This window comes from Chelonoidis abingdonii, chromosome 5 (genome assembly GCF_003597395.2).
Source record: "Chelonoidis abingdonii isolate Lonesome George chromosome 5, CheloAbing_2.0, whole genome shotgun sequence".
NCBI lineage: Eukaryota > Metazoa > Chordata > Testudines > Testudinidae > Chelonoidis > Chelonoidis abingdonii.
Window position 1 is genome coordinate 60030241 of NC_133773.1, and position 14209 is coordinate 60044449.

The 14209-nt window shown below is 37.2% G+C and overlaps 1 protein-coding gene across 7 annotated transcripts in view; it reads right to left on the bottom strand.

The window, feature by feature from the left end:
* LRBA (LPS responsive beige-like anchor protein) overlaps positions 1 to 14209 on the bottom strand; it is a 582443-nt gene that overhangs the window by 73864 nt on the left and 494370 nt on the right. For all 7 annotated transcript variants that reach the window (XM_032793241.2, XM_075066317.1, XM_075066316.1 and 4 more), the window contains exon 48: positions 3839 to 4006. In XM_032793241.2, coding sequence (XP_032649132.1) covers positions 3839 to 4006 — 168 coding nt within the window. The remainder of the gene's footprint in view (positions 1 to 3838; positions 4007 to 14209) is intronic.

A 14209-nucleotide genomic window follows, 5' to 3' on the forward strand; every position in this document is an offset into this window, starting at 1 on the left:
AATTTCTCTGTGAATCACAGGTGGTGTCTGAAGTGCAGAGTCTTATGGCCCATTTCTGGAGTTTGGGCCATTCCAACAATCAACCCGTTCTCCATGAGCGGTAACAAGAAATGGTGGTTGTTTTGCTCCCGTGGGGTCTCAGTCCAGACTCAAAGGCGCAACCTAGCATTTAGGAATACCTGTGTCCATGTAACCATATGGCCTAGTAACCTCAACCATACTTGGGCTGTGGCTAAGGGTTTAGACTGTTGCTCCAGACATGAGTGATGAATCACTCTCAAACTTACAGAATCTATCTGGGCCCCAATTAATTGCTTTTTTGAGTTGGAACCAATGTTGATTCTGTGCTATTTACGATGAGACCTAGATGATTACGTAGGCATAGTGTGAAATGAACATGAGGTAGGACTGTGTCTCGGGACTTGACCCTCAGTAACCCAGAGTCCATATATGGAAAGATATAAATTCCCTTCTTTCTGAGGTGCGGTGTTACTGCAGAGCAGAAGCTGAGAAGGAGAAGACAGGTTGAAAGGCAGTACAATATACTGGTACTGCTGGCCAGCTATGACAAATGTGAGGAACCACCTGTGGCTTGGGAGGATTGCTTTATGGAAATAAGCATCTTGTAGGTCCACGGCAGTAAACTATTCATTGTGATTCAAAGCGGGGAGTTGGTAGGGTAACCATATGGTATTTGATATAGGGTAACCACATGGTATTTGGTATCTGATATATTTGTCCAACCCTGTCATTTGCTGCAGTTACCACCAGCAAGTTAGAACCAGGTATGAGTCGAAACCCTCATACCCTTGCATGGGAATGAAGTACCATTTCTCTGAACACTTTGCCATAGGGTACAATGAAGCTAAGGTGTTCCAGATGGCCTTTTCAGGCTTCAACGGAACCTCATTTATCAACAGGGCTACTCTTCCTAGAGCTGATGATTGGAGAATATCCAGCAGCTATGTGTATTTTCCTGTAGGAATTATGCCTGCATACCTAAGAAAGCAGTCATATGTCTCAGAAGGTCCTGATATGCCTTAAAAGGCATCAAGGGAAAAAAAGGGATTCCCACATGGTAGAGTAGTCTGAAGAGTATGAGGAGGTGGTTCTTTTGTGCTAATGATTGGTCCTGTTCTTGCATCACAGGATCCTGTTGGAACAACCCTCAAAGTCCAGAGGGAATGGGCTCAGTGGTTGCATGCAGTGAAGATGGTTTGGGAAAGGGAGCCACCACCAGGACTGGTGATCTCATTCTAGAGCAGGTCAAAAAGCATCCCAAGGAGGCCACTGGGCACACAGATAAGTCATTAGTGGCCAAAAGGTACTAGACCCAGAGCCCTTGTCCTGACTGCAGGACAGATGTCGTTCTTGGTACCGATGGTGATCCGAGGGCACTTCCTAGTGTCTATCTGATGAGAAGGGAAAGGACAATCCTGACCTGGATCTTGAGAAGTCCCGGAGGTTCTTTGGTGACAATGAGGGAACCTGCCCCAATGGGACAAACAATTTGTGGCCTCGATGCTGAAGAGGAATGGGAATCAGCAGGAGCGGTACCAAATGAGATGTACTTCCACCTGGCACCGGAAGAGGCATTGGCTTGGAGACTGTCAGCACCAGTGCCAATGTCGTTAGTACCAGATTCAACACATGCACTGTGCTCAGAATCAGAATTGATGGTAGAGGTTGACACTGTGTTTGGCGTGGTAGAGGGAGCGGATGGACAGACATGCTCCATCCCAGGTGTCGCAGGGAGTACTATGCCGGTCAACACTCCTTTTAGAAGGTAAGGAGGAGTTTCTCTGAGCCCTGAAATGGTCCGGACTCATTTTCTGGGTCCTTTTCCTCACTGCACCAGAAGATGATGAATAATCAGTCTTCCTCTTAGGGGAAACACCAGAACACGAGCATAAAATTGTGTCCCTTGCTGGATCTGAAAGTGACCACCAATCAGACAAGGGCCTCTGTGCCCAAGCAGGCCCCACAGCCTGTTCTAGAAGATGCTGCTTCAACCACAAGTTTCTTGCCACCTGAGTCCTCTTTGTGGATGACTTGCAGATGGAGCACCACTCTTTAAGGTGTTCCTCGCTGAGGCTCAACAAGAACCTTTCCCTCTCCGCAACATACAGTGCTTGAACCCAGGTGAGGGCACCACATAGGGCAGCCAACTACTCTAACACTAAGCTAAGCCTAAGATATTACTACTACCACCATATACAGGATAAGGTCTCAGAAAACAGACAAAGAGTGAGGTGAAGGCACCACACAAAGCTCCAACTCTAGCCACTGGCAATGAGAAGGAACTTAGGGGGTCAGGGAGACAATGCCTTATCTGGTTCTAGGGCCACAGGACATGAGTGCCACCCCTATAGGTACTAGGCAAAGTTCCCTGGCTCTGGTACGCTGGATGCACACACATCTACATGAAATACATGGCTGCATCTACTCGAAGAATAACTGTTTCAAATGCAGGTGCTGATATATTTTTCCTATATGCCAAATGCTCCAGTCTCTACTTTACTAGACCCTAATTTTATACTATGTCCTTCCCTAAGATGTCTGGATTTTAGCTCAAAGACATAGCACAGAAAAATATTTTTATGTTTGCATCAGCTTTCACATCCATATAAGTCAGTGTCATGATCCTCTTACACAAATTCATGCTGGAGCTCAGACTGTATGTGCAGCTTGAGGGGGCAATAGGGCTATGTGGAAGTATATTTACTGATTGAAATGACTATCAGTCTCCACTTTAGTATCTTTTTCAACAAATAGAAAGCGTCAAAAATTGGAAGCCTAATGTAAGTCTACAATTATGCAGTGAACATCAAACGTCACATTTGTGAAGTGAAAATTTCATAGTTTAAATGTTTCTTCATTTGGTTCTTTGTGGCATATATCGAGCCATGATTTCAAATAAAACTATTTTAACTGTATATTGATGATAATCTGTTCTCAGTGATAAATATTTTATTTTAAAACATGATGAACTGCCACATTTATTCTATAATTAAAATAATTTAACTAAATTTGGTTCTAGTTTACAGCTCTGAATAGAGGAAGCAAAACTTATCATGAACCACTTTATACTTTTTAACAAAAGCCATACTCTTTGTTTCCTGAGAGCCCACAAAATAATATTTGGCAGGAGTTCTAAGGAATATTTTAGAAAATAGCTTTTTCCTAATGGAGCCGTTGTCCCTGGATACAAGACTTCTACTACACTGATATATGGTAGTATTACCAATTATTGTAAGGATTTAGTATTTCGCCTATTTCTATCAACAAATGCACATTATTTTAATTTTAATTTGACATCCTGACAATGCCAAATAAAAATAATGGTGAATATAACTGTACAGTATTCTGTATATATGCAATAGTACATTCAGATATGCTAAAAGAAAGTTTTTAAAGTTGCAAAGTTGAACACTAAAAAGTTAGGGACAGAATTAAGATTATTCATATTACTTTTTTCACAGGACTCTTGCCTTACTCGGTACCCAGCCAATGAATGGACAGTAAGATGGACAGTACTCAGCAAATTAAACAGTTGTTAGCATTTACTTTTACCTCATCGCTCAATGTGTGTGAAACTTAGACACAGAGAAATTAAGGCCAACATTTGCAGAAACGTCCACTAATTTTGTATGCCTCAGTGACAGAGTCATCAGACTTGAGTCACCCTGTGTTTCCAACTGGCCTGTGTCAACCAAACTCACAAAGCTAGAGCGATGAAGATTTATTGCTGCAGTTAGGCAGAACAGAATCCATTACATTCTGAGTATGACAGTGTTTAACAAAGGTTTTCTCTTTCCGTATTTGAAAGCAAGCTTACCTCTCTCAATACAGGATCAGTTATTGAACTCAGATTGACTGCTCCTTCATAGGTTAAGTAGTAGAATACATTCAGGGATCGGACAGCCTCTGGCCCTTGCTGTTTGTAGCCAAAAATTAGATCAATCCATTGGTGAAGCTGGCACGAAACAAACTCACTCTCCAAGGCCTGCAACAAAATGCAAAATATTTTATCCTGACTTCTGCTATTATTCTTTCTTAAGAAACTTGAATATTCATAAATAGAACATGAAATCATCTTCAGTAGTTCTCCTGCATCAATGCTACTAATATTCTAACATGTACAAAAGTATACTAGGGTGGAAAGGACCAGCCATGAGTACCACCTGCGCCACTCCTCAAGTCCAGGTGGAAAAATTGCTCCTCATCCTATCAATGAAGAGGGCAGGGATAAGACAAACAACCGGAATGAGCCTGCCCCTCTTTCTGTGGGATGGGGAGGGTGAATGTATGGTATCTTAGACCAGTTGTGACATGTGGACAGAGGGCTTAGAGATTTGGAGATATTAAAGTAACCGGGGGTGATCAGGTGAAATGCAACTTAGTTCTGTATACCATACATGTTGCATATATGTCAGTTTGCTATTACTTTTGTCTGTATATTTATTCTTGTCCAAGATTGTAATTTTAGGGTAGATTTATGCTGCAATTAAACCCGTGGTTGGCTTGTGTCAGCTGGCTCAGGCTGCAGAGTATACAATCGCACTGTAGACATTTAGACTTGAGTTGGAGCCCAAGCTCTGGGACCATCACACTTTGCAAAAAAAAGTAGAAATTAAAGAAAATGTTCAAATGAATTTCCTCTTCTCAAGTTGTGACATGCAGAAAATACTTTGCCCAAATAGTAAGAAAAATGTTAAAAGATTAAGAAAAATGCATAGTAGGTATTAAATACACAAATGAAATCAACATATCTAATTAAAATACAGCTTAAAAGAAGCTGCCATTGGGACAGCATCTAGACACTAGATTACCTGGGATTGTTCAGATACCAAGGTAACTGCATGTAATTGGTTTGCAGGTCCCAGTTTTGAAGTAAGGGGAGGTAAGTCTGCTGGTGATTTCACCTCAGGGCATGTGCCTACAGATTTACCCATGAGTGCACAGAGTAAGTAAGCAGCAACTTCTAAGACGTTAAGGAAGCTCCACTCACATAATGGTACTAGCAGATTATCATCACACTTCTTTGCTTACTGAAAGGATTTGGGGACTGTTTCACAATTTCTTATGCTGATCAGAAGATATATTTGTAACAGACTGAACCAATATGCAGAAAATTTACAGATGGGAACCTGTACTCCATGGTCTACATGCCTCAAATTTATCACAAAAGGCTCCAACAGAAGTGCAGAACTGGTTATATTAGCATCTCCTTCCCATTTCTGCCTATGGATAACTTCCACCTGTTCTCCCTCAGTCTCATACCTAATAAAGTCCCTGGTGAATATAAAATTATTCACCCCACCCCTAGCATTTCTCAGTTAGAAGTCAATTAATTTATAAGATTTCTTCATGCACAACTCATCTTTCACACACACAGGCAAGCCAGACCTCATTAACATGGAGGCAGTAAAAAAATGGAAAAATCTACTGCTAGTTGAAATCATGTGGGTACATTGGCAGCAAGATATTTGGCTTCTCATTCAAAGGCCAATATTACTCAAACTGAGCCCTGCCTATGAGCTACTTTTTTATGTGCAATCTTTGGAACATTCAGTTCTTTCCTCAAATGGCAAAGGGTTCACAACAATGCTTAGAACTCGAAAGATTTTTGTTCAGGCCTGTAGGTCCTCCAAATTTCACTCGCTAATTAAAAAAAAAATCCTACCTAGCTAACCTACTAAGGGACAATCTAGATGGAGTGGCCAGAAAGTTTTGCCTCACACAAGATAAAGTGGGTAGACTTGGAGAGCTGTTTTCCACACCGTTTAGGGTGACCAGACAGCAAATGTGAAAAATCAGGATGGGGAGTGGGGGGTAATAGGAGCCTATATAAGGAAAAGATCCAAAAATAAGGATTAGCCCTATAAAACTGGGACATCTGGTCACCCTAACACCATTACATGTCATCTGTGAGATCAGGGAAAGTATGAATGCATGGGAAAAGTCAGTTAGGTCCCTCCAGTTTATGACACTACCCAGGACTTACAGTTTAGCATCTATTTCAGGACTCAGTGCCTGATAGAGACGGGTAATACAAATTCTCTCTCTGTTTCAGATGGAGTGGTTTCAGAAACTAGCCAGTGGCTGAGAGAGCGCGCCTAGCTGATGCCAGAATATTCCAATGGCAATTTGGCAAGAAAGATTTGGTGACTAAGCTGGTTTGTCGCCCCAAGTATTCTGCATAGTTACAGGGAAAGTTTCAATAAATTTCTGCATTTCACCTAGGTAAAGAGAGAATTTTTCCATTGCCTGTCCTATAGCACTTGTATACACTGAGCAGTTCATTTTGGCCTCTAGGTGACAAAATTTGTTCACTCCATCACTGACTTTCACTTGGTGGACACATAATTCTGTGCCCAAAGGACTCCACCATCCAGACCATCTCATGGTTATCTGGTGCACACCACACAAGGGACCCAAATATGTTCAAAGGAGCAAGCTGCTTAATTATCACAGTAGCATCATGCGGATACACAGGGATATGGAGCTGCTCCCAACTTGCAGCTAGTGGGATGTAGGCAGATAGCTCTGTCTCCTGTAGAGAGAAACTCTCTCTTGAGGGATGGAGGCTAGCCTATAAGGGTTGGGTACAGGCATTTCTCTAAGGGAGATCAGATATGGTACCAATAGCAAGTACCAGCTAGATGGCTGCTGTTTCTGCTCTAGGACTGTATAAAACCATAAACTGGCTGGGTGGGTCTCCCTGGAAGGGTTAGCAGTGCCTGATTTGGGTATAAGAAATCTATGAACCTCACCCTCCACCCCTCTTCACAGCTGCCAGGACTTCCAGCTTCTAAATCAGTTAAGTTTAGAAGTAGTATAGTTCAATACTTATAAATAATGACATTATTTGGTTTCTATAACCATTGTGCCATTAAAATGTGGACATTTACTGCTTATGATAGTTAAGTTTATCATCATATTCCCTATTCTAAATGTAGGGAATACTGAAATATCATGATAAAAGAAAACATTGCAGTGCAGCACACAAAGATTTTACCATTGCTAACTGAACACATACACTTTGTATATACACATACAGAAGCATTTTCTGCAGCATGCTGGAAGATTAAAACATTGTTCTGAAAATACATGGCTAATACACAGAAAGCATACAATTAAATTAACAAAAATGAATCCTTGACCAAGTGAATTAGGTTCAATATATGTTCAAAGGTATTATCTAGAACGAATCTACTATATTTATAAATATTTAATACATCTACTTTAAATTATTGGCAGGATTTGCTTTATCAATCTTGTGTAGAATTCAATTCAGTTCTATTTTTAATAAGTACAGATAAAACAATACAGAGAAGTATAATATTATTCTATGTGACCTACAGAAACTAAGAGCATTTTTCTTTTAAAGGAAATGCCTAATTTTGAACAGCAGAAGTTAAAATTAATCTGAAAACCTAAGAAACCGCTCTGGCATTTGTACACAAAATGATGGGTTTGTTTCATTAACCGATGTCTGAAAACAACATTTAAATTGACACATAAAAACAGCCATTGTCTTAATTTGTGTGGTGTACTCCACACAAAAGCTCTAAATATGTTCAAATTAGAGCAAGCTGCTTGATTGTCACTGCAGTCTCATGTCACATTAATGCATGACAAACATTAAACCATACACTTAAATGGCAATTTATATCATTTAAATGTTTACTGCCACACCAGCTCATCACTCATTTAAATGCGACTTTCTGACAGCTAATTTCAGTTAATTTTCCTCGATTCACTTAATTAGAACTTTCAATCAAGAAAAGACCTGTACATATTTTCCAGTTGTTTTTTTAATTTGAATTCTCAGCTATTGACATGCTGAAAATATCCTCTAAAATGGATTACCAGATAGTATGTCATGTGCTACCAAAAAAAAACCAAAAAACAAAAAAACAAAAATGACCACATCGAAAAAACCTTACAATATATATGCTTTGACAAGACTTATTTATGTAAAAGTACTTTTAGTTCACACACACACTTCCACAATTAAATCTATAAAAAACAGCAACCAAGCAAATTAAAAATTAATGACTTCAAAATTGTTTAAGATAAAAATAGTCAGGAGTCTCATGAGTGACCACAGAGCTACAATGTGAGGCTATAAAATTCTACTAGGCTCAGCAAAAGACAATGATGTGAATTAATTTTCTTGCTATCCTGCCAAAACCTTTTAACATTAGACCATATTTAGTTTCTCTTTTATGTATTTCATCTTAGACGATTTTTGTTTTAAGGGCATATGATTTTATATGTTCACTATGCAAACTGTGTTTTGCTATTTTTCATGAGCAAAAATTCCTAAAGGGAAGGCAAAGTGAAACATACTATAATGGTCATATTACACCCATAAAACACATGGGCATGCATAACTACTGTAATATTGTTCTGCAATCTCTTCAGGTTACCAAACATATAAATCTAAGAATCTCTTAAAAATTACAGTCTCACCACTTATTCATGGAACTGCTGGTGGACATCCTGAATTTGCTTCCCTTTTGCAATGTTAAGATAAAAATGTTCTTTTAAGTTGCATAGATTTAGAATTATAAGTACAGGAAATTAACAATGGAAAGACAATGGAGATTATTTGTTATATCATTTACACTATATTAGGGCATTTTTAACATCTTTGTCCACTTGTCAGGACACAAATATGAGGACTAAAAGAAAAGTGAGTAAAATGAACATCAGTACTCAGGACACTGCAGGAAAGGCCGAGTATAACATACAATTTCAAAAAGATGAATAAGGTTCTCTCTCATTCTAGATTAACAGTTATGGCATTTGGGTGATTATGAATTAGACTTAGAAGAGAGGAATATGATTGAACTTCAAAATGATTAAAAACAAACTAAATTTTCAAGGAAAACACCACAGTACAATACTAAAAATCCAATTTGACTATATCTAAAATCGAAACCACCTTAAAAATCCAAAAAATGTGAAGTACAACATTCATAATCCTAAAATAAGTCTACTATATTCATAACAAATTCTCTCCTTTTAAAAGGGCTTTTTAAAATTATTCTCTCAATATTTACCCACTTAAAAAATAAAATTGAGGCCATGGAATGCTAAACATTTTGGATTACTCAGACCACTAGGACAGACAGTCCTCATTAAGGCCAGAGTTAAATACGGTGTGCCGCTATGGGATACTGACATTCTTCCCATGCTGCTCTTAAAACTAGCCAATCAATTGTTAGTACTCCCATAGCCGTATGGATACGGTATATCATTTACATCCAATGTGTGCTCTGAGTAAAATTTGTAAAAAAAAGAAAAAGGAAAGGAAATCCGCTACAATGTCCAACACAATACAGTAATGTTCAACTGAGTTATTATAAAATAAATCAGTGATTAATGTCCAATTGTTAAGGATCAAATAAGACTATGAAAGGATTGTCATGTGAAGCTACACACAAATTGTCAGTTCAGTCCAGTGGGACTCATATTAGCTTTGATAAACTGTCTTGGGGCTGATAGCTGTTTTTTTAATGAGATCTATTAGGCAGAGACTAAAACACTTGAGATATGCTAAAAAGTACAGTATACAGATGTCAAACACAAACACCTATTAGTAACTTTCATTTGTCCATTCCCAAGGCAGAAATGCATCAGAATTGTTAACCAAGTGAGGCTATGAAATTACAAGGGAAATTTCAAATTATTAAAAAATATATTTCAAATGCAAAATGCAATGTTATTAAATAAAATTCAGTTTAAACTCTCTTCAAATATAATTCTGAAATTTGTGATTTACTATGTGCCTTTTTATTGCCTATTTTATAAAAGGAATTAATAGAAAAAAGTATTGAGGACTGTATTTTATAGATCTTCAAGGTGCAATACAAAAAGCATTAGGAAAATGTGGTCAAAATGCAACAAAAATGCTAAATTAACATGGCTAGAAACAATTTTCTTTCTATAGTTAAGTGGCTAACTATACCACATTTACTAAATACCATTATATTTTAAGACTCTGACACTCTTAACGTAACCACCTCAAGGGTTTTTCCCCTATAAAATATATTTTTTTCTATTTTAGTCTAGATAACAGTGCATAGCATGTGAAATAGTACATATTTTAAAAACAAATATTAGCAATTAGGATTATTCCGATTTTTCATTTAGACAAATACATTAAGTACACATCGTTTCAACAGTATATGCATTATTTAGACAAACTTATTTACAGTGAAATTATTCAGAAATATAAGGCCACATTACTGCTCGCCTTACTATCCTAATGAGTATTAAGTAGCTTTTAATATAACCAAAATAAAAAGACAGTAAAACTATTTTTTGAACTTGCACTTGAACTTGGGTCTATATGTTTTACTTCTGTACATTTTTCTAGGAATACATTAATCTGGCATGTAAAATAACTAAATCATTTCAAACCTTTTAGAACATTGGTGTTTACCTGATGTACAAATGCAAATAAATGTCCACAGTCTCCAAAGGGTTAACGCATTTTGCTACCACTTTGAAACAAGGGATGCCATTACAATGAGTCAAAATAAAACTGAGTCATTATGAAATTTATTATAAATCTCTAACTCCCAATCAAAGAAAAAGTCTACATATGAATAGGAAAGCTCTAATTAGGTAGTCTAGAGACTGGAAACACAAATAAGATATTTTGATTTATAATTTATAAAAATGTACCTATACAAAGTATTGCAAAGGTAACAGCCACACTACTCAAGTGCCAGACAACTAATTTAAATATATTAAGCATATTTTAGGTTACACACACACAAAATAAAAATAAAAACCCAACTGGTCTGTTATGTTTGCATGTGCCTGATTTCAAACACTAGTGGTAATGTTTCCTTAACATTGATATATGACCTTTGTAATTTACAATGAAGAAGGCTGTTTTTTTCAGGCTAATTAGAACTGTTTCAAATTTTCCTGCTAAATATATGATAGAAAATCCTTTCAACTTTTTTTTTTTATTATTATTCTAGAATTTCATTCCATGTCAACTTTGTTCCAATCAAAATATGCTTTGAATTAAATGATTTTGATTGAATATGTGGATCACATTTCACTTCTAAGATTTAAAGTCCAAAAAGGAAAAGTTTAGCTTGGTCAAACAAAGCGAGAGCAGCCACTTTGCGGAAAGCTACTCACATTTACAAAGACTGACAAATTGTTTGTGTGCACCATTAGGTCTAGGTTTTGCAATAGTTGCCAGATTTCCTGTCCTTCTAATAAAGATATTAACTCTTTAAATGCTGACCTATAAGTAACCAACTGTATTTCAATTTTAAATGTAACTTTTCCTATATATAATCTTCTGAGCACAAGAGAAAATAGAAATCTAAAAAAATCTAACGTGTTATTAAACATGTATCAAGCTAAAGCTTGCCCTGCAGGATTGCAGGAAGGAAGAAGACAGCAGACCTGCTATTAATGACAAAACTCAACATTCCATATGGAGTGATATAAATTTCACAAATATGAAACTGACATTAAAATTTTGCATACAACTGGTGGTCTCTAACTTGCTCTTAAGTAATTTAATTTCCATACCAGTAAATTATTGGATTTTTATTAATTTATTGTACTTTGTAATTTATTATAGACATCAAACATTGCAGGCACTATGAGTGACTACTGTACTTTTCAGACTATACAGATTAGATTACTCAGTTTTCATTCTCATTTTTTGCAATCATGTTTAGAAATGCATTGACAATTTATTCATATTTTTATCTACCTAAAGTTTGTATTTTACTTCACATCTCTAAACACTACCACTTTGCCTCTTTGTACCTCAGTTTCTGCGTGTGAAACAGAGATACAGATACTAACCTCTTTTGTAAAGTACTTGGAAATCTATTGATGAAAAGTACTGTAAAAGAGGTAGTTATTACCAAAAGACAAGGAAACAAGAAAAAAACGATATAAGAAATGGGCAGCTGAGGGAATACATGTATGGGTATGTATGGCTTTCTTAAAAAAAAAAAAAACAAGTTAACTCGAGATAAATAGAAAGGAAGCTTTTCTAGAAAGAATAATATAATGTGGTGGACTGTGGAAAATAATCACACTAAAAGATCTTTATAACAGAATTTTTTTTAAATCACCTATAAAACATTAAGCTAGGTTCAGAGTTCTCTGGAATAGCATAACACAATGAAAAGTGATTTCGTGGCAAAGAGATTTTGGTGCAAGCAGTACTGCATTGAAAAGACACTTTGGAATTTAGTACCTCAAAGATCCTTTCTAAATTTATATAATCTACTACCCAAATGTTAATTAGTACCAAGTTTTGATAAAAATCTCAAGGACTTCTGCACTTTTTGTCAAGGCAAGCATTCTTTCCGCAATTGTTATTTTATAGTTTTAAATGGACTAGTCAACCAGCTGTTATGTATTTTATAAACTTAAGGCTGCATTTCCTTTGAAATTCATAGTTTTAGTATTAACTGAAGCTTGTATTGTTACATGTCAAAATCAAAACTTGCAAAACTGTCTGCAGTCTGTATTCACAGCGACTGCACTACTAGGTATAGTAGTCACTTTCAAAAACTTGCCAATTGCCTTATTTAATTATTTCCTAGTATACTAGGTTCTATTTCGGCAGCACACTAAGTAATCACAGGGAGAAGTAGGTAATCCTGAAAATATTGAAGTAATTTTCTAAGGCACAAGTAGCATGTTTTTAAGCATGAGCACTGTACACAATCATATATGGAGACATATATTACAATTTTACATTTTTAAACCCGGAAAATTTCAGTTAACTAACACCACTTCACCTAGGCACCTAAAATCATGAAGTCTATAATGTTCAAACTTACACACTGATCCTGCAAACATTTACACAGATATTTAACTTTACTCATGTGGACAGTTTCATTGGCTTCAATGGGACATCTCACATGAGTGAAGTAAAACACCTGTTATGTTTCCAAGATCAAGGCCATACACTTAAGATATCTGCTGTAAGAATAGATACAGCACATGGGTATTAGCTTTCTTTTTGTTTAGTGGGAGACAGGTAGTTGGACTCATAGGGTATGTCTACACTGCAATAAAAGACCTGCAGCACCAAGTCAATTGACTCAGACTTGCAAGGGCTAAAAACAGCAGTGTAGATGTTTGGACTCCAGATAGAGCTAAGGCTCTGAGACCTCCACCCCTGCAGGATTTAATAGCCTAGGCTTCAGCCCACGCTCAGACAGCTACACTTCTATTTTCAGCCCCATGAGCCCAAGTCAGTTGACCCGATCTCTGAAACTTGGTATCAGGAATTTTTCTTTGCAGTGTAGACATACCCGTACAAACACAAAATACTGAAGGCCCCACTCTAAAATCCAAATATTTGGATAATTTTCTTCAGTATGAGAGAAGAGCCTTTCACTCCATATAGCCAATAAAACATTAAATCAGAACAGAGTGAAGAATGTGTCTGCCGAGTTTGTGGAACATCAATTTTCTTTCTTTTGTTAGTTATTCAAAATTATTAAAAATTCTTCATGATTTTGTTTATGGTTAGCCAATTAAAATACAGAATTTGAGCAGTGTTTATCTATATTTGACACATCACATGATATTGTTTTCGCTCCTTGATTGAATGACTGAAACTCAATCAGAATTCTGATGCAAATATTTCCAGAAAGCAATTTTAAAATTTGCTACAGCAAATATTCAAAGTGTGCGACCTTAAAATTCTTTCTGTAAATATTCATGCAAATAAACCTAATGCATCGATATCTGTTGTAAGAGTACACACAGCGGGTGTTCCAGAGGGTCACACACCTTGCTACTCATGTAGGTGCGGTGCTGTGTGTCATCCAACTTTTTCAGTGCAAATGGCTTTGCAGGTTTAAGGATTATCTGAGAAGTTATCCAAGGGACAGAGTCTGAACTTGACGGCCCCTAGAAACTGAGAATGTAGCTGTGGAAGCTGAAGCTGAAAGAGTTTTGACAGTAATGAATTCCTCACTGGCACAGCATAATACAGTGAGCAGGTGCCCGGTTTTGAACCAGAACACCCAGTTGAAAAGGGACCCTGTCGGCTCTGGTCAGCACCACCGACCAGGCTGTTGAAGTCCGGGCAACGGTGCTGCAATGCTAAGGCACACTAGTACCTACCTGTCCCGGCTCCGCGCTGTGCCCTGGAAGTGGCCAGCAGATCTGAGTCCTAGGTGGCCGG